Genomic DNA, 19,979 nt, shown 5'->3' on the forward strand with positions numbered 1-19,979 from the left:
TTACAAGACATACCACAAATAAAGCAAACAAACTGAACTATTGGGCATTTCAAATCACGGCTGCTTCGTGAACCCTTGTGTGAATCCCTATTGACTGGTATTCCCTAGACCAGGGCCAAAGCAGTCTGGAAGGAGAGCCCTTCAACTAAAATTCCTCTTGCTTTCCCATTCCACCAGAACTCCACATCACACTAGGCTGGAGAACCTGCAATGTAAGCCCGTGCTTACACGGGTGTATTTACCACCACAGAATGTTATATTATAGGTTATATGTTGCTATGCTTTTCATACTGTGCCAAATCACCACCATAGCAATTTTGCCGAGAAGAATGTTTTGTGATAACATGTGTGCGGGTCCGTCCTGTTCGGTGGACAACAGTTCTGCAAAAGGAACGAGGAGGCGGCTGTAAGTGTGTGGTAAGTGGGCGGTGTTTGCAGGGCAGATTTGGAGAATTTTAAGTGAGTACACAACATAATGCTGGATGCCTGAGGGGACAGAGTGTGTGCGCAGGTAATCCTTGAAGTTTGGTGGCTTACTCTACACAGACAGCAGGTGAAACTCCAGAATGAATTCTGTGATGCCACGCCTGAACTAAGAGTGGCATAGCCAAGGATGGACTGTGTCCAAAGGAGAATGTGAGAGTAACAGAAGGCAAAGGACATCGAGTGGTCTAACTGCTAGAGTAAAATTGCAAAGGCCTGGCTCTTTGCTGTCAGAAAGGCTAAGAGTTTGTTGTGCGTCATATCGTGCGAGACCATTGAACATCATGGTGAGGCAGGATGATGCCTTGCTTGTGACTAGACCACCAGAGTATCGTTCTACACCCATCTATAAGATAGCATCAGCTCCCTATGAAGGTTGTGTTCATTTGACTGTGCAGCAAACCGGGGAAGAGGTCTGCCCTGTCTGCAGTCAGGCACCCTTCGCTACCACAAGGGTATGACCCGCTTTAATGCTTGCACAACACTTTACGCCACAGTAAGGCCACCTCGCAGGACTGAGGGGCGGGGAATTAATCTCATGTTGCATGCCACCAATCTGAACACCAATGCACCCAAAGAGCAGGACTGAGGCCTGCCATCAAGCAGCTATCCAAAGTGGAGAGAATGGGTGTGAAACAGAAGGTAAAGTGCACCAAAAACCAACTCTCTCCAAGAGGAATTGTGCTCTTGCAACACTTGTGTATAGGCGCGTCACAAATACCATATCATATCTGTGCAGCTTGTACACCTGTAAACCCGATAAACATTCGGAGGGGTGTGTCCGAAATGCCATGAACGAAACATCCTGAAAAATGTGCAAAATTATATATCCCCCCCGCACACCCCTCACCCCCCCATGTTGGTACATACGTTTTACATTGGGCCAAATCACCACCACCACCACCACCACCACCACCACCACAATAGTCCTAGAGCACAAAGGCTTGCCCTTTTGTGAAAAATGTTTATGGACACTGAGCACTGCCTTTCGCTCAGCCATGGCCAGGTGTTTAAAACCTCCACAGTGCCATGGGGGTCATTATGAGCCTAGGCATGTAGAAATCATGCCCAAGAAGACAGAGGAGAGCAGGCAGGCAGACCAGTCTACCTCCTATTCTATAAATGAGCGTTGGGCACATTTAAACAAAGGTGGGTAGTGCACTGTGGCTCCTCAGGGAGCAAAGGCATAGACCAGGCTTCCTAGAGGGTCTTGAGGCCTGCCAAGAATGGTATGGCGATGGCTATACTGGCTTTAGTGGTATGTGAAGCAGGACTCCTCTTAGGCTGCAGCTGGGCGCTTCCGATAGTAAATCTGCGTAATCCAGCCTTGTATAGAAGTCAATCCGGGATGCAGTTACCGTGCTCTGTTAATAGAGGGCAGCATGCAAACCTTGGGATAAAACAAGGGTAAAGAGAATGCTTACCAGGTTACACTTGCAGGTCTACTTTGGGCATTAAAGCCCCAGTAATAAACTGGAGTGCCACCATTGGTGTTTTGGGAAGTGCCAACTACAACCTTATAGCCGTTTCAAAGATCTTGAAAATTAGACAATTTGTAATGTTATAATGAAAAACTACATAAGATAACCTGACATGGCAGGACTTAACAAGCTAGTATAAAAGGAATCGGCATGGGTCAAAAAAACTAACAGGGTAAAGAAATGAGAATTAAAAAAAGCTAAATCCTGTAAAAACAATTGGGGGCGGGGGGAGAAACATGAGCAGAGCATGGTTAGTGTTTAGATGCAGCGAGGGAGGAAGTGGGAGTTAATCCAAGGGTGTATGTGGAGGGAGGGGCACTCCAGTCAAAGAAGGAAGGCAGGAACAAATCAAAAGCTTAGGTTAAAAGGTAACCCACATTTAGATCTGGGAACACAACACATAGATCCTAACAGACCTATTGCTCTACATGTCCCTCTAGCCTAAAGCATGGCATGGTACAAGATAGAATGACAGTGTAGAATACTAAACCTAGGGGAGCACAGCATTTCATATCATGGCAGAGCATAGCATAGTGCAGCCACATAGCCAAAAACACACCCAAGCTGAGCAAAACAAAGTAATAAGGTAACCCACCAAAACAGCAGAACAAAAAGCTGGCACACCCCATATATCTTATGATAGACCATTTTCCTCCCTCAACCCAGAACTCTAGAGTAGGTTTCACAGCAGAGGGCAAAACATTTTTCAATGATAATGTTAGGATACTGCACGGAGTAAAACAAGTAGGACTGGAATCTATTGTCCATATAGATATTGGCGTTATCCCTGTTCAAACTCTTACCAAAATTAACTGACTCCTCCACTCTTGCAGGTGATTTCTCAGCAGTTTCATATCTTTAGACCCAGATGCTCCAGCATCTAAAACAAATAACTTCTCAGAAATGTGAAGATCGTTCCCAAACCTATAAGTCGGAAGAATAACATTTTTCAATTTAAACAGCATTAACATTCAAATTGGATACATCCCTGGTCTACAAGAAGAAATGCGGTAAGAAATTCGGGCACAATACACGGTACCAAAAAAAACATCCAAACTGGCATTCACATGGAACACCAATGTACGCTTGGCATTTAGTGACCGTGCCACATGCACGTTCACGCGTCTACGTTTGTGCATCAGTTGCATGAATGAAGAAAACCAAGTGATGTGCAGGATTGCTATGCTAAGATGTGCAGGATTGCTATGCTATGCAATGCTATGTTATGCCATGCCATGCTATTATGCTCTTCCATACAGTCAGCCCTCAGACCCTCTATGTCACCTCCCCTGGCCTCCCTTGGCCTGCTCTACACGACACACCCGGACAGATACAAACCCCTGCTAGGGCAGAGGACATGTCAGACCTTCCCTTCCGCTTTCTCTACAAGCTTAGCATTAGCCCCATATATGGGAGATATCAGAAGGGGTTTCTGCGAATGCCGCTTTTTCATAATACAACACGATGTACCAGCAGGGCTGCATAACAAGGGAGATGTCGACAGTTCTTGCCAAATGTCTAATGTCGTGCCAAGTAACACTCCCATTTTGATAGTACAAAAACATTAGTGTTTGCCTATGATATGCTATATAAACCAACACAATATAGAGAGCTCCTTGTGACGGCTGCCCGAACACTTGGATGTTGCATGCCGTTTTCGCCCTGCTGATAACTCTGTATGCAGTGTATTTACGACAAATACATGAAGCTTGATTTACCATCCGGCTGATCTCCTTATTTGCTGCAAACTGAGGCTGTCGAAAAGGGCCTTAACTTGGCCACTGCACAGGGTAACTCTCAGCTAGGAGAAAATAGTATGCAGACAATGCTTGACCTTGACCCCAGTCAGGGTGTAGGTTGAAAAACATTAAAACATGCACTCCTCAAACAAGGTTTCATAAAGTAGTGAGAAAAATCAAGATTTACGATGCAGATAACAGATATAAAATGGAGGGCCAGAAAAAGGAGGGGGTTGCAATAATATGGGATGTGAGCTAGTGAAGCACTGTTAAAAGCGAAAGGGGGGGGCACACCACCACGGTTAGACTAGTCCTTGTACCAAGAAGGGGGGATTTGGGGGAGCAAGGCTTCCTGTGACAGAGGAACAAAGGGTCTGAGCCACAGGGATTTGTGGCAAAAAAACAAAAATGGGAATGGATGCAAAGCCCAGAAATGTTTGTGGGGGTGAAGCCCAAAGAGGACATTGCAAAGCAAAATATGGAGGATGCCCAAAAAAGGACAGCGTTCCAAACAAAATGTATGTAAAGTGGTCTCATATAGTGGCACCTCTGCATGTGGACCTACAAGAAACGGTGAGTGGGGGTTAGGGGACAGGGTGGATGAGAGGGTTTAACGGTTAGGGGGAAAGAGAGCAAGGCAGATGTAAATCCTGAGGTATTGATCAATGTAGGCCAGAAGTACCGGTGTCCTGAGTGCCAGTACGATTCCAAGTGGCTAGTAGCAAAGACTTGTGGATGTGTGTTTCATCGAGAGGGGAGGGCCAAGAACAATAAATTGTAAGTCAGTGCTGGGAGAATAGGTTAGTTAGCATCTGGAATGGGGGTTTTCTTCAGGACTAGAAGTGACCAGTTGACTGCACCATTAAGATGGTATTCTGGTTACCAGCTTGCTGCTATGTGCAAGGGATGATTGTGCGAGTAGTCGTAAAACATAGTAAGGACACGGCAGCACAAGTGAGCAAGTGGGAGATGGGAGAGGGTCAAGGCTTAACACTCATTGTTCAAGTGGAGTTGGAGATTCTGAGTTGCAACATGATTTGCAACTGCTCAGTTTTCATGCAACAAGGGTGCAAGGAGACCAACCCACAAGAGTCGGAGCTCTCAAATTACTTGGCAGATTTGCGGTGTGCTAGTATGTAGCATGCTGATTAGAGCAAGCAGCGAGTTCTTTATGGTCGAAGACTCAGAATGGGACGTCTGTTGGTTGAGGGTAGGCCGAGGTGTTAGGTTTGGGCCCGTGTTAATGGTTAGCATGCCACCATCATTTGACAAGCCATGTTTTAAGGGATTTTTTAAATGCAGTTTTCCTCTGGGCATAGGGGTTTGCGGAGAAGAGGTACAGAGCTTGGACGAGATAAAAGGAAGATGCTCTATGGCATTTGATTAAAAAAATGGTATTGTTGTTAAGGCCACTTTATTATACTGTAGTGTTCTGGGGGGCTTGTAGTGGATTAATTGCCTCATGTTCAATTATGTGCCTCTTCTGTGGAAGGCACGATAGGAAAATACAGGTGGAGTGTGGTCGAGTATGCTGTGTGGCCAGAACTATTCCACAGTCTTTCTTCACTTTCAACCAATCAGGGACTGGCCTTTGAAACCCCATTTACCAGCGGAGTGTGGGGACCACGGGACCTGAAGTCTAGCCTGACCTAAATTGCATTGTATTGCATGAGCATCAAGATCTGAAAACATAAGAAGCATTTCTCTCCCTGATGCACATCTCGGGGGACTCTCTGCGAAAGAAAATCTTGTGCTAGTCACTGAAAAGTGTTTGGAATCTTGCATTATGGTCAGTAGCCACTTCTACTTGAAAGCGCGTTCCACTGTGGGCGTTTAGAGCGAAATTGCAAGTTGGGAGATTTTTATTTCAGCGCTTCTCGGATGGTAAAAGTACTGAGGTACTGAGCAGGGACAGGGAGCCCCGCAGGATTCTTCCTCGCCGCCATTATTATATGGGGGCATCAAGCAGGCCCCAGGGGTGCAATCGGGCATCAGCACCCCAGAGGGTTGGCGGGGGACACCCGGTCTTGAGTGGGGGCAGAGCAGGCCATACCCATGACCATGTGGACCCCTGCCACCCTGCTGGCTCAAGGGTCCCACTGCATCGTGGCCTGCAGGCCCGTGCTTACACGGTGTGGGCCTGCAGGCCTAAATGAGTGACGGACCAGTCATTCGTCTTTGGGAGTCTGCAGCCGTTCTGGTGCATGTGCCTGCAGGGGCTCCTTTTATTAGCTTGGGTCGTGACAGAGTCATGGCCCATGTTAAAAGGGCAATACACATGGGAGGGACACATTCCCTTAAAGGGGCTACACACTTTGGAGGGTCACACACCAGTGACGTACGCTATGCTTCTTTTCCATGAAAGCTGTTGACGTATTGGTCATCTAGAGACACTGGAATTTGCAGAGGAGGTTACACGTGTGTGCCATTCATCTGTGCGGTTTCTCTGGGTGAACGAATCTGCAGCGCTACACAACCCTAACCTTTGGTCTATGAGCTTTTGCTTTGGTTTTTACAACTATTGAACTGTGTGGTGAGAAGGAGATTTACACAGAGTAAGTGAGGGGGGAGGGGAGTCGTAGCATTGATGCCCCCTAAGCCAATTGGGTGTCCTCCTTCCTTTATTTTTTTGACTGCAAACTCCCATGAATGTCTGATTCCTGGACTACTGACTTTTATTCTGATTTAGGTTGGATCAGCCTGGAGTGGGGAGGAGGTTTTTTTGGGCAGTTATTTCCCACCAAGTTTGTTGAGTGCACCTTCCCTCTGTCCTCTAAGTGGCTGTATTTTGTTAAGATTGTGTGAGTTTGTTATTATTTGTTTGCATATTGCCAATTTGTATTCATCACGTGTTCGATGCAATTCTTTTAGACGTTTCTGCAAAGCAGGTCCTAGAGCCTTCCCTTTAAATGTTGTGGATACAGAGGGGTTGACCCATTTATTTTAAAGCAGGGGGTGTAGAAATATCGATATTTGCTAGATTCCATCATGGTTAAAAGAAAAGCTGAACTACTGATTTCACCTGGGACCAGAAATAAGAAAGTATCAAAGATAATTCGTCCTATTAAGGAATTAAACACCTGGATCACTGAGATAGAAGGCCTTTTGATCGTCCTAGACAGCACAGCAGGTACAAAGGAGGACCCACTATTAGAAGATAGAACAAGAGGAGATGTTACAAGTGGGAATATGACAAAGCAGAGAGTCAGTTACTCTGTTTTAAAAGGTGGTGGTGAGGACCAGATAGCACCTTATTGTCCTCAGTCTATAGTGGGAAATATCAAGGCAACTGCAAACCCTTGTAGACACAAAGAGGACCCTCTGGCACCTTTTGAGTCTAGATCTAAATCTGGGCAAGAGGGGGTCGGGGGGGAAACCATGTTTTTCCAGTCAAAGGTGGTGGAAATGGAGTAGAAAAAGCTGGTACAAACACTGTGGAAATGTATATCCAACAGGGGAGCCAAAAAAGCGTTCTCTTAGGCCGCAGATATGGGGCAACACAGTGAGAACAGCCCTTGTGGATCAGAAGGGGCGTATGGGGATCCCAGTGAAAGTGAGACTGTACGTATGATCTCACAGATTCCATTGCAAAATAGACTTGGATCACTATGAGTAAAGGGAGAAACTTAAAATAGCTGGAAAGGGGGTTAAGGGAGGTGTGAAAGAAGTTAACAGTCAAACAAGAATATTATGTCAGCTCTTTAGCACAAAGTCAATTACCTCCCGAAGCCTAGGAACACAAACTAATGAAATGGAACTAGGTGCAACTGAAAACCTCGAGATTGTTAAACCAAACCCCAAAGTGGAGGAAATTCTCTCAGAAATAAAAGGAATAAATGATTTCCTATTAAACAAAACTGAACGTTGGCTGAGGGAATTAGCGGAAGGGTTGAAGGAGGTTAACAGGTGGCTTTGCTGAGATCCCAAAATATAGACTGAAAATAATGGGCATAAGGCCCCACCCACCACCAAAGCTAAAGTGAGAACAATGTAAAGTGGAGTTACGGCGATTAAAAACACAGGGAACTGCCCAGCTCCTTGGTAGGATTATGTATTTACGAGGGCCAAAAATAAACTGGTGAACTGTGTCAGATCAGGACCAGGGGTAGATCATGCAACGGCCCTTAAGATCTGATTATAAGAGTCTAACCCGTACCAAAAAATAAGAATTTATTCAAAACCAATGGAGCGCTCTCTAGAAAGCATTAGCAGACAGGGATAACATCTCATTTTGGAAACTGAATACAGCCAAAAAGTTAAATGGGGACCAAAGTCTGCAGTGCTCAATACGTGCAGAAGTGTGGCAGTCCCATTTTTGAAATTTATATAAAAGTTCTATAACGCCACTGTTTCTATGATGATTGATTCTGTTGATTTCTCTAGAACCATTCAGGAAGTGAAAGGAGCAATGAGGTCCCAAACAAGTGGAAGAGCGTCCGTCCCGGATCTAACACCTATTGGCCTCTACAAAGTCGAAGAAGGAACCTAGGCCGCAACTCTATGTAAAATGTTCAATGCAGTAATTGGACATGGGATAGTCCCAAAATCTTGGCTATCCGCGGTAATTATACAGATATATAAAAAGGGTGGGAGGGACACCCCTAGTAACTATTGTCCAATTTCTCTACTTGATTGCGCATGCAAAATATTTGGAAGGAGATTTTGTGTCCCCTTCAGACAGGTTACTGAAAGAACAGAGGTATGGTTGATCAGTGTTTTTTACTTTTTTTAATGATGCAGAAGAACAAGTAACTCTCTTACCTGGTAACGTTCTTTCGATGGGATGGTCCGACGACGTCTTCCATATCTTTGACAGTAATCACCACAGCTGTGCTGCTTCAGAACATTTTCGGCGTCTGCGTCCTGCATCGATGACGTTGACGCGCCGTCCCCGAGGACCTCCTCCGACGGCCGACGTCACCCGATGTGATAAGTAGGACGCACATCGCCCGTAGCCTCAGTTGTAGTTTTTCCCCCCAGAACGTGTGACACCAGTCTTCTGCCAGTCAGACATACAAGGCCTTGCGGAAACGTAAGCTGCAATCGCATAAGAAATTCTGCAGCGGGGAAGGTAGAGAGGGAGCGATATGGAATACGTCGGACCATCCCATCGAAAGAACGTTACCAGGTAAGAGAGTAACCTGTTCTTCGAGGGGATTGGGTCCTTCGATGTATTCCAGATCTTTGACAGACTCCCAAAGCAGTAACAAAGCAAGGAGGTGGGAAAAGAATTTAGAACACAAATTTAGCATGCCCAATCAAATTGCGGAATAAAGGACTGACTTGCCAAAGGCCAGATCCTGTCCTCGGATGGAATCGAGGGAGTAGTGACGTACAAAAATATGAAGAGAAGCCCAGGTGGCTGCATCACAGATGTTACAAATAGGAACACCCCTCTGTAGGGCAGTAGATGCAGCCATACCCCTGGTAGAATGGGCCCGCAAGCCAGCCGGTGGGTCCTTACCCGCCAAGCGGTAACACTCGGAGATAGCCAAAATAATCCAACGAGACAAAGTCTGTTTCGTCACAGCTTGTCCCAAACGCTTTTCAGCGTAACCAATGAAGAGTTGATCGTCCACTCTGACCCGGGACATGTGTGAAATATAAAAGCTCAACGCTCTCCTAGGGTCAAGCCTATGGAGCCTCTCCTCATCCTTACCAGGATGCGGAGGAGGATAGAATGCCGGAAGAACAACCTTCCGAAATTCCGAAACCACCTTCGGAAGAAAGGAAGGACGAACTCAAAGGACAACCCTGTCTTTATGAAACACAGTGAAGGGTGGCTTAACTGCAAGTGCCTGTAACTCACTCACTCTGCGAGCGGAAGTAACCACAACCAAAAACACAGTTTTAAGAGTTAACAATCTCAAAGGGCAAGAATGCAAAGGCTCAAACGGAGCCCCCATAAGAAACTTAAGAACAAGGTTCAAATCCCACCCGGGCACCAGAAAAGGTGACGGAGGGAACACATTAGTGAGCCCTTTCAAAAACAGAAATTAAAGGAATCTTAACATGGGAACATTCTTCAGAGGAGCGCTTAAATATGGACAGCGTTGCCAGGTAACCTTTAATGGTACCCCCTTGCGGCCAAGGAAAGCCAAAAAAGACCGAACCATGGCAATGTCACATTCAAAAGGATCCACATTCTTAACTCTGCACCAGTCGCAGAATTTACGCCAACGGCAACGGTACAGAGACTTTGTTGCCGGCCGTCTGGCCGAGAGCAACACCTCCAACACGTCTTCAGGGAGGTCCCAATCCTTATACCTCAACCTTTCAGAAGCCAAGCATGAAGGTTGAGGGATCTGAGCTCTGGATGGAGAACCTGACCCCCCCCTCCCGTGAGAGCAGATCGTCTCGGTAGGGAGGACGACATGGAGGGCAGATGGACAAGTCGAGAAGGTCCGGATACCACGTCCTCCAGGCCCACGCCGGAGCAATGAGGATCATCTAGGAACTGAACCTCCGTAGTACTTGCGGGATGACGGGGACTGGAGGAAACGCGTACAGCAGTGGGAATGATCACTCGACCACGAACGCGTCTCCTAAGGCTCCTTTTGGAGGAAATTCCCGCGAGCAGAACCTTTCGCACTTCCGGTTGACACTGGAGGTGAACAGATCCACTTGAGGGGACCCCAAAGGGCAAAGATCTCCAGGAGAATCTCCTGAGCCAACTCCCACTCGTGAGAGATCGTGCTCTGCCTGCTCAGAGCATCCGCCGTCTCGTTGTCGTCTCCAGCCAGATGAACAGCCGAGATCGAAACTTCCTGCTGGATGGCCCAGAACTCAAGCTGCATCGCCTCCCTGCACAGAGGAAGTGACCCTGCCCCCCCCTTTTGTTGAGGTAGTGCATGGCCACTGTGTTGTCCATTAGAATCAGGACACTCTTTCCTCGCACAGTCGGCAGAAAAGCCTTCAGGGTTAGCCTGACGGCCCTCAGCTCCAACAGATTGATATGGAGTCTGGACTCCGACGGAGACCAACGACTGCTGACTGTCAACTCGTTGGCATGAGCTCCCCATCCCGTGAGGGATGCGTCCGTCACGATCGTCACCTCCGGACAGGGAAGCCAAAATGGGGCCCCCTTCATCAGATTGCCTTCGACGGCCCACCACAGAAGGTCCTGGGCGACCTAGGGCGGCACCTGAACAGGGTCCGACATCCTGACGGAAGAGTGCAACCACTGCATCTTGAGTGCCCACTGCAAAGATCTCCTCCGCAGACAAGACTCTGGCACCAGAAGAATGTAGGATGCCATGAGGCCGAGCAACCTCAAGAACTCCAACACCGGGAGCGTCTGGGCAAGTCGAAACTTGTGCACCATGTGAAGAGCCCTCACCTGGGGAGGAAAACACAGCCCCAGAGATGTGTCGAGCACTGCTCCGATGTACTGGAGCTGCTGTGTTGGCGTCAAATGGGACTTCTTTAAATTGAAGGAGAAGCCCAGCTTGTGAAGGGAGTGGCAGGTGACGGACAGATGATCCAGGACTTGCTCGGGAGAGCTCCCCATGATCAACCAATCGTCCAGGTAGGGGAAGACGTGAATCCCCCTTTCCTGAGATGCGCTGCCACCACCACCATGAGCTTGGTGAAAACCCTCGGGGCGGAGGTCAATCCGAACGGCAGGACCCGAAACTGAAAGTGCGAGTCGCCAACCGCGAACCTCAGGTACTTCTTGTGCTTGGGATGGATCGGCACATGGAAGTAAGCGTCCTTGAGGTCGAGAGACACCAATCAATCCTGAAGTTGAAGGGCCTGAAGGACTTGAGAGAGAGTAACCATCTTCAACTTGTCCACCTGAGGAGTTTGTTCAAACCGCGCAAGTCCATGATGGGTCTCAATCCCCCGTCTTTCTTCAAAATAAAAAAATAAGGGGAATACCATCCCTTGTTCCTCTCCACTACAGGCACCAGTTCTATGGTGCCTTTCTCCAGCAGGGCTTGAATTTCCTGCACAAGGAGCGGATCCGGAATCTTCAAAGAGAGGTTCCCAGGTGGATTGTCGTGAGGCCTCTGCCGAAAGGGAAGACAGTAGCCGTGGGTTATGATCTCCAGAAACCACACATCTGAAGTAATGGAACGCCACTCTACAAGATGCTGCGCCAGCCTTCCCCCCAACCAGCGAACCATGGGACCTGGCCTCATGACAAGCGGCTGCGGCGTTGCCTGAGGGCAAAGAGGCAACTGCCCGAGCGGCCTTGGCACCTCGAGTACCCGGTTTTCCACCTCTGGCACTCTTAGTGGCCTCTGACTGACCACTCCTCTCGCTTTACTGAAGGACGAGTAATAGCGAAAGGAACCTCCCCTCCATTGTTGTCCCCTTGAACGAAAAGGCGGAGGTTGTCAAACTGCAGCGGCCAACGACTTCGCTGCAGCTTTGGAGGTCTGCAACCTCTCAAGTCTCTCGTCAGCCTTGCTGCCAAAAATATGTTCACCGCCAAAGGGCATGTTGAGGAGCCGGGACTGCACATCAGGAGCAAACCCCGACTTCCGCAACCACGCAAACCTGCGTATTACGGTGCTCGCCACCATGGACTGGCTGACACAATCTGCCATGTCCAAACCCAACTGAACGGCCTCACACATGGCATCCTTGCCATCCTGAACCATAGCAAGGAAACCATCCCGTTCGTCCCCTTCGGGAATATGTTCAGCCGCTAATGCAACACAGTTCCACAGAGTGTGTGTGAAACGAGACAAGGCACATACGGAGTTGGCCGCCTGAAGCGCCATACCACCTGAAGAAAACACTTTCTTCGCCCAGCCATCAAAACGTTTGTCGTCCCTATCCGGAGGGATGATAGGATACGACGCCTGCTTTGCCGGGGCCGTAGCCGCCTGCACCACCAAACTCTCCGAAGTGGGGTGCCTGGACAAGTAGCAGGGGTCGCTACTGGCTGGACGGTATTTTCGCGACAAAGACTTGCCCACTGCCGGGAGACTCTCCGGAGCAGTCCAAGCCACCGCCACCCTTCTCTGCAGAGCCATATGAAACGGCAGTACCGGGTCAGTGGGGGGACCAAGATCGAGGATGTCTCTGAGATTATCCCGAACAAACTCCCCTGGGGGAGCCGACCATCCCAAGTACTCGGTGACCCAAGACATAAGGCGCCGGTACGAAGAATCGGCATGAGTGCCAGGCTCAGGCCTACAAAACTCCACCTCCGGAGAGGTGTCCAGTCCACTGGCATCATGCAGTGACTGCCTCAGGTCATCAAATTGGCTATGGCCCGAGAGAAGCTCATCTGGCACCGTAACCAGAACCAAGCCCTCATCAGAGCCCTCATCACCCTCTGAAATGTACTCCAGGCTGTGAGAGGAAGACACCTGGGGACCAAAGCTATGCCTGACCTTAGCCAGAGCCTTTCTAGGGGCTACCCCCGACACCACCGCCTCGAAAGGTGGCGAGGGCGCCGAACGAGTCGGCGGCGAGCGAATCGGCGTCGACGTCAGCCGCAGCGCCGCCAGCATCGGCGGCGTCGACACAGGCCTCGAAGCCAGAGCTCCGAGCGTGTCCTTCAACGACCTAGGCACCGACAGCGTCGACGACCCCCTCGGAGGCGGAGCCTTGAGAGAGGTCGTCGACGACCTCGGCGCCACAGGCGTCGACGTCTTCCTCGAAGACCGCACAGCATCACGCAGTCTCGAGCGCGTCGATGACCGGGAACTGGAACGGGCATGGCGAGAACAGTTACCCTTGTCCGAGCGGGACCTCTCCTGCGAACCGTGCCGACCACCCGAGCCCGAAGGCGTGCGAGCGGTGTCTCTCGACCGATCACGACCTACCCCACTCAGAGGCGCGGACGGACTGGTGCCCTGCGATTCGAGAATCGCTAACATCTTCTTCCCGAAGGAAGCCCATTCCTCCGGTGTCGCTTGCATGGTGGGATAAGCGACCTGCCGACGGGCGGAGTCCTCGGAAGAGGATGGGGAAGGCGACCGATGCCGGCGCTTCCGGGAATGCCTCGAAGAGGCAGAGGAGTGGCGAGACAGACTCCTGGAAGGAGACCCACTGAACCTCCGACAATGACGCGGAGAGTCGCCTCTCAAATCATCTGTCGAAAGCCCCGCAGACCTCGACTTCCGGGGCTTAGACACCCTACCTACCGACAACAACTTCTTGCGCTCCCGCAAGGCCTTGGCCATGAGCGGCTGACAGTCGACACAGTCGTCCGTGTCGTGGGCTTCCCCGAGGCACCAGAGGCAGGTGTCGTGCGAGTCCGTTACCGACATCTTGGACCCACAGTCTCTGCATTTCTTGAAGCCCAGAAGGCCTTGTGGACAATGCAGAGGGTTTTGAACTTAATCCTCACAGCCACTGGGAGCCAGTGCAGAGATTTCAGTCCTGGAGATGTATGATCCCTGCGCTTGAGGTCAAGGACAAGTCTCGCAGTCTTGTTTTGGATGAATTGCAGAAGGCAGAGAGTAGAGGCCGGAAGATTTATAAAGAGGCTGTTGCAGTAGTCCAGCCTAGAGGGAACCAAAGCTCTGGAGACACTGAGCTTCTGGGGGAAGTATAGGAAAGGAAGAATACCTCCGAGGAGGTGCAGTTGGTAATGTGACTTCTTAGAGACGTCAGGGATGTGAGGAGAGAAGGAGAGTGTGGCGACAAAGAAGACCCTGAGGTTTTTTGCCTTACAGGTGGGAGCAGGAAGAGGGCCAAGAGAAGCTGGCCAGAGAGCGACAGGAAAAAAGGGAGCGGATGTGCCAATGAGGAGAATCTCAGTCTTACTGGCATTAAGGCATAGATCATTGGCGGCACACCACTCCTGGATAGCAGACAGACAGCCAGAGATGATAAAAGGAGAATAGGTGGCTGAAGGGAGCCTGAAAATGAGCAGAGTGTCATTCGCATAGCAATGAAAGTAGGGGCAGAGAGCGGCAATGCGGTGGCAAGCAGTGCCAGGTATTGGTAGAACAGCCAGGCAGAGAGGTTAGACCCCTGGGGAACACCACAGGGAGAGATCGGGATAGAGGAGAGAAAGGACCCAAGTTGGACCTGGGAGGGTCGATCAGAGAGTAAAGAAGTCAGCCAAGCCACGACCTGAGCGGTGATACCCAGGTTATCACAGAGACAGTTGAGCAGGATGGCATGGTTGACTGTGTCAAAGAAAGAAGTGAGATGATGTAAGAGGAGGACACAGCGGGTGTTGGAATCAAGGTTGGAGAGCAGGTCTTCATGGATGTTCAGGAGAACCGTTTCCGTGCTTTTAGCAAGCTCTGAAGCCAGACTGATGGTCATGAAGGCAACCACCAGATTCAGTGTGAAGATTAAGCTGGGAGATGGCCAGCTTTTCCAGGAGATTGGCCAGGAAAGATGTGATGGAGATTGGGCGATAAAGGGCAATAACAAAATACATAGGGTTTAGCTCCCTATACAAAGTTGTTCCCCTGAAGTTGTCATCCAATCTCCCAAGTGGCCGCTTAAAGCTTCCAGGCTTCTTTATGGATGCATTGTCTGAATCTGCTCTGGATGAGCCGTCTGCACTATAAGGAACTGCAGGACTTATGCCGTCATTAATGCTTGTAGTCATGTGAGAAAGATCCTACTCCTCATGAGGGCCATCAGGTTAAGACAAATGGGCAGCCTGGTCGCATAGCTCTAATGCAGTCAGTATTGGAGCAAGTAGTTAAAATATTCAGATGTGAGGTGATGGGTTCATCAATCTGTACATAGTGGATGATGGGGGATGAAGGGCAAGCCATGCTTGGTGCAGACCAGGCCATCCACAACAGAGTTCTGAGTAGAGGCAAAGCCCAGAATCGGAGGGATGAACAGTTGTTTTGGGATGTGTGTGTGGGGGTGGTGGGGCAAGGGGTAGCGGGTCTGAAATTGAGCATCCAATTTTGTAGGGTTGGTGGGAGGGCCCACTTACCCATAATGTACATGCTTGGATTGTGTCCTAAGGGGGGTTGTCTTTCTTCCCCCTCTATGATCGGATGGAGCCTCCACATGGTCATCCATTTCAGTCATCTCACAGGCAGGAATGACTGTGTTGCAAGCGCGGACCGTCTTGGTGGAACCCGATTATATGAATTTAGGATGCAGGCTATTGCCCATGCCATGGCTGGAGATATTGGAGGAGTCGGATTAGGGGTTTAAAAAAAGAAAAAAGAAAGACTCAGAAGAAGTCCCCCATCTGTCTCTTTAGGAAAGCTCTGGGTGTCCCCCCATCAAGCACCGTAGGTCAACTAGGATGTGGCACTAAACCTATGTCCACGGTACAGACAGGAGGGATTGGGGAGCAAAATGTAGGGCAGTACTAAAAGGAAGGGGACAGCAATTAAGAGAAAAGGAAAAGCAGAATACAAAAAGGAAAAAGACATGCCTGCAAAAGATACACAAACTGAAACCACTATAAACTAGGGGCGAGAAGTAAACTTTCACGGTCAGTACCTTCTCAAATATTTCATCCGACGGATGCCATGTGGCCCAACCATCCTCATGGTTAATCAGTATGCATAGGCCCTAATGGCACTGAAGATGTCATGAGTGTTGCTGCTAAACACTTGAATGAACATTATCAAAGTTTTAAAATGAACATGGTTAGGGCCCAGAAATAACTTCTTTCCATGTAGAGACATGTTCCCAAATCCAAATGGTCTCAGAGCCATATTTTACCTACACCTCATTGCGCTTTTTCACATTGCGGGAAGGGTAGGTAGCCCTTCAGCAGTGGTCTGTGGATACTGAGTTGAGGCATCACCCCATGATGCAGAGAATGACAGCTCTCCATTCATAGATAACCAATAAAGCATTTTGGAAACCACTCCTCCAGATTGAAGCCCAAAGCAGAAGATCCCCCCCCCTCACAGGCATCCGCTGCCCAGCTGGGCATAGTGGACCTTTCACATTACGCATTTGAGAAGTGAATCCATGCAGAAATGCTATCCATCTGCAGGGTTAGGCTCCCTTTTTGCAAGGCAAGCTCAAGCTCAAACAGGATTTCCACTGGCCTCACTCTCGTGGAGAAGCAACTTGCATTTCAGCGTAGTGTCTTCATAGGGTTTTGTGCAGAGCGGAAGAGGCTTAGGTGATTGCTCAGGCTGCCCCACTGTGAAAATGACACTCAAAAGGTTCAGGGGTCTCATCGGAAGGAAGAGCTGCATTTCTATCCTATTTTTGGTTCTCTGGTAGTTTCCCCATGTGCCATTCCTGAAGAGTTTATTGACCTCACTTTTATTGGGTTTGTGTGTTAAAGGCCTCATATAGGTCACAGAGGAAACGGAAAGGCATCTCTAGAGACCAAACCGTTAGAAATGCAGAAGGGAGGTCACAACCCATACACACTCTGGTTTGTGTTTTAACCTAATTCTTTCATCCATCCTAGGACCAACCCAAAATGGTTGAGGGACGATTATATAGACGTCCAGGTTGACGATCGACTGGGCTCTTTACATTCGTATAAGAGATCAATTCCGATTGCTCCTTGGTGCCCGGTCAAAGGTTCGAATCCAAAAGGATCGAATGCCATAGGGTCGAGTCAATAGCACCTAAAACAAAAGGGTATTTTTTTTTTTAAATATATTTTTTGGGGGGTTTCCGTATAGGAAAAAAAAGTGGCTTTTATCACAAAAAAGAGGGGTTGGGGGACTGTTTTCAGTCCTTTTGATTCGATCCTTTGACCTATAACCTTGCTCTTTATCACACTGTCATGTATAGATATTACATCATTCTATTAGTTGGGAAACTGCATTGATAAGGATTACCTGCCTTTTCCCAAACGTATTTCACAGGTTCACCCACTAATTTGGCAACATATTTAGTATACTAAGAGCAATGAGTCCCACAGTCACTATTCAGACTGACGTTGCATTTTGTATTCCAAAAAGGCCAAAAGCGATTCTCCGACTTAATGAGGGGTGGATTGCCCAGTCTGAACATTTATCCCCCTCTTCATGGCTTTTCTACTAGGTTCACGATAGCCTCTTGTTTACTTATTCAATTGTTTTATGATCTGGATCAAGACCTACTTTTCATAGAGAGATGGCAAGAAAAGAGCTCCTCTTTAAGATCCCTTGACTCTTCATGGCCAATTTTCAATTTCATCAGTCTCAGCAAAATAGGCATTTAAGAGCGTCCTAATATATGCCCATATGCCAGTCTATAAACGAATTTAAAGAAATCTCGCAAGAGAAGATAAAAATGCACTTTATCAAGCTGCATTTACCAGACCTTTGAGGCTCTGCTTGGAATTCCAAAATCCAGTGCCCGGTCATGAATTAAAGCAATCCCTGGAAGATTAACTTAAAGTAAATTCTTGACTGCAGTGTCTTTTGTAAAGGAGAAAACAGCTTGCATTGCATTGGGGTGCAGGACACATCTACCCAGGGATCAAAATCACACTAATCAATCTACACGGCAGGTCCAACTTCAGGCATTTAGTCCCTTCCAGAGTTAGAAGATTCCACTCGCACAGGGTTTACAATGGAATTCACACACGTCTCTTCTAAGGTCCCCTTAATAGCACACAGCTCATACTTCAAAGTCACAAATATTGTAAGGTATTCACAACTGGGACAGAAGCCAGGCTCAATTTAATCCTGCTCTTACAGAGGCAAAGAACTGCCAGCTTGCTTTATCATGGGCTCCTGATTACCGGCAATTGAAAAGCTTCACCTCAAGTGACAGCCACAGCCTTTGGGGAGTCACGTGTTGGTGTTAGAAATGGCTCCATCCACTAAATACAGGCTGGCAAACATTAATTGGCATATACATTTGCCCAAAAAACCCCGAAAAAAAAGCTTCTTAAGTTGGCCATTGCAAGTGCTCAAACACGTAAATTCATGTACTGTTTTTAATTTCTCAGAACCCTTTAGATCCTCGCCTCTCTGCGAGCTGCCCCTAACTTTGCCATCACGCCTTAGCTACGGTATCCCGCCATGAAAACTCAGCACTCTAAAAGTATATATTTTTTTTATTGGATTATATGGCTAAATATTCAGCAGACACTTTTAGAGCTAAATCACAAACTGAATAATTTCCCTTTCTGTTTTGCCAAGAAATCAGATTTTCCTGCCTCCAAATTTGGAATCCACTGAAAATGTCTGCGCGTTTCAAAATATGGGTAAATCCGGTCCAGTTCCAGCACTTGACACAGGCCTTTTAAACAATAGCCACTGAAGCAGTCTTTTTTTGCTACTGATGAGCGAAGAGGTGTTTTGGTGTGTGTGGAGGGCAAAATGCTTAAGGGGTCAGTGGAGTAACTTTTCTGAAAACGTTGGGAGGTGTGATGACTCCGGGGAGTCATCACTGATCACCACCCTAAAGTGTAATCCCAGTCTATTCCCATGTTGCCAGGGGAAGGCAACCGCTATCTGATCCTGAGGGTGGATCAGATAGCAGTTGCTATCTGATCCAGATGGCTGTCGGCGGTGGGGGGTGGCGACTCCAACAGGAGAGGCACAGTATTCTTCCCTTTCCTGTGAAGAAAACCTAATTTCAGAGTTTCTGATGACATGTCATTATTCAGAACCCTTTAATTGTAAAACCCCGAAACCCACTTCTACCAAACATTTCAAACAGAACTCTATTCACACTTAATATGTACGTAACACCTCTAAAACACATGTAACATGTAATGTTTCTGATGATTGTGGTTTAAACAAGTGTGTCGAACAATGCAACTTAAAAACAGATGAAAATGTCTTTGGACTCTAAGTCCCAGAAAGCCTCAAGTACAGAGACGAAGAAAAGGAGCAAGGCGTCAATGTGGAATGAAAGTAATACCAAGTACAATGTGTGGTCCAGTTGACAGGATCACAATCTGCTGCGCGTGTCATTTAAAATTGAAATCAGATAAGAGAGCTGCAGAGAGTGCGCAGCGTGAAGCGAACCCAGAGGCAGATTCACAGAGACGAGACATGCAGGAAAAAGAAAACGCTTACAGGCAACCGCCTGGAGGCGTATCATACAGAGGAGAGGAACTCTGGTGAACTGCAGCCGACTCAGCCCTTTAAGACAATGTAGCAATACTATGAGGTGAATGGGGATGCAGAAGATACTCAAACATCAATAATCGAAATGATTCAGTAAGTTGGCAAAGTTAACTGTTTTAATGCCAATTATCTAAAACAGGGAGTACAACACATCTACAGACGTCTCATGGCATTGTCTCAATGAAGTTAATAAAAAACAACATATTTATAGTGAAAACGCATCATTGATGACATTAACCTGCATATTTACTAACGTCATCCTAGATAGCAAACTACAAAAACTAATTGAAAAGAGTGATTGGATAAGAGGGAACATCTAGGTATACATTCCATTCTAG

At 48.0% G+C, this 19,979-nt stretch overlaps 1 protein-coding gene across 3 annotated transcripts in view; it reads right to left on the reverse strand.

Annotated features, from left to right (window-relative positions):
- Positions 1–19,979, reverse strand: part of DAPK1 (death associated protein kinase 1) — a 986,032-nt gene that overhangs the window by 50,104 nt on the left and 915,949 nt on the right. For all 3 annotated transcript variants that reach the window (XM_069625713.1, XM_069625714.1, XM_069625715.1), the window contains exon 24: positions 2,768–2,888. In XM_069625713.1, the coding sequence (XP_069481814.1) occupies positions 2,768–2,888 (121 nt within the window). The remainder of the gene's footprint in view (positions 1–2,767; positions 2,889–19,979) is intronic.

This window comes from Ambystoma mexicanum, chromosome 6p (assembly GCF_040938575.1).
Source record: "Ambystoma mexicanum isolate Mex_15411 chromosome 6p, UKY_AmexF1_1, whole genome shotgun sequence".
Lineage (NCBI taxonomy): Eukaryota > Metazoa > Chordata > Amphibia > Caudata > Ambystomatidae > Ambystoma > Ambystoma mexicanum.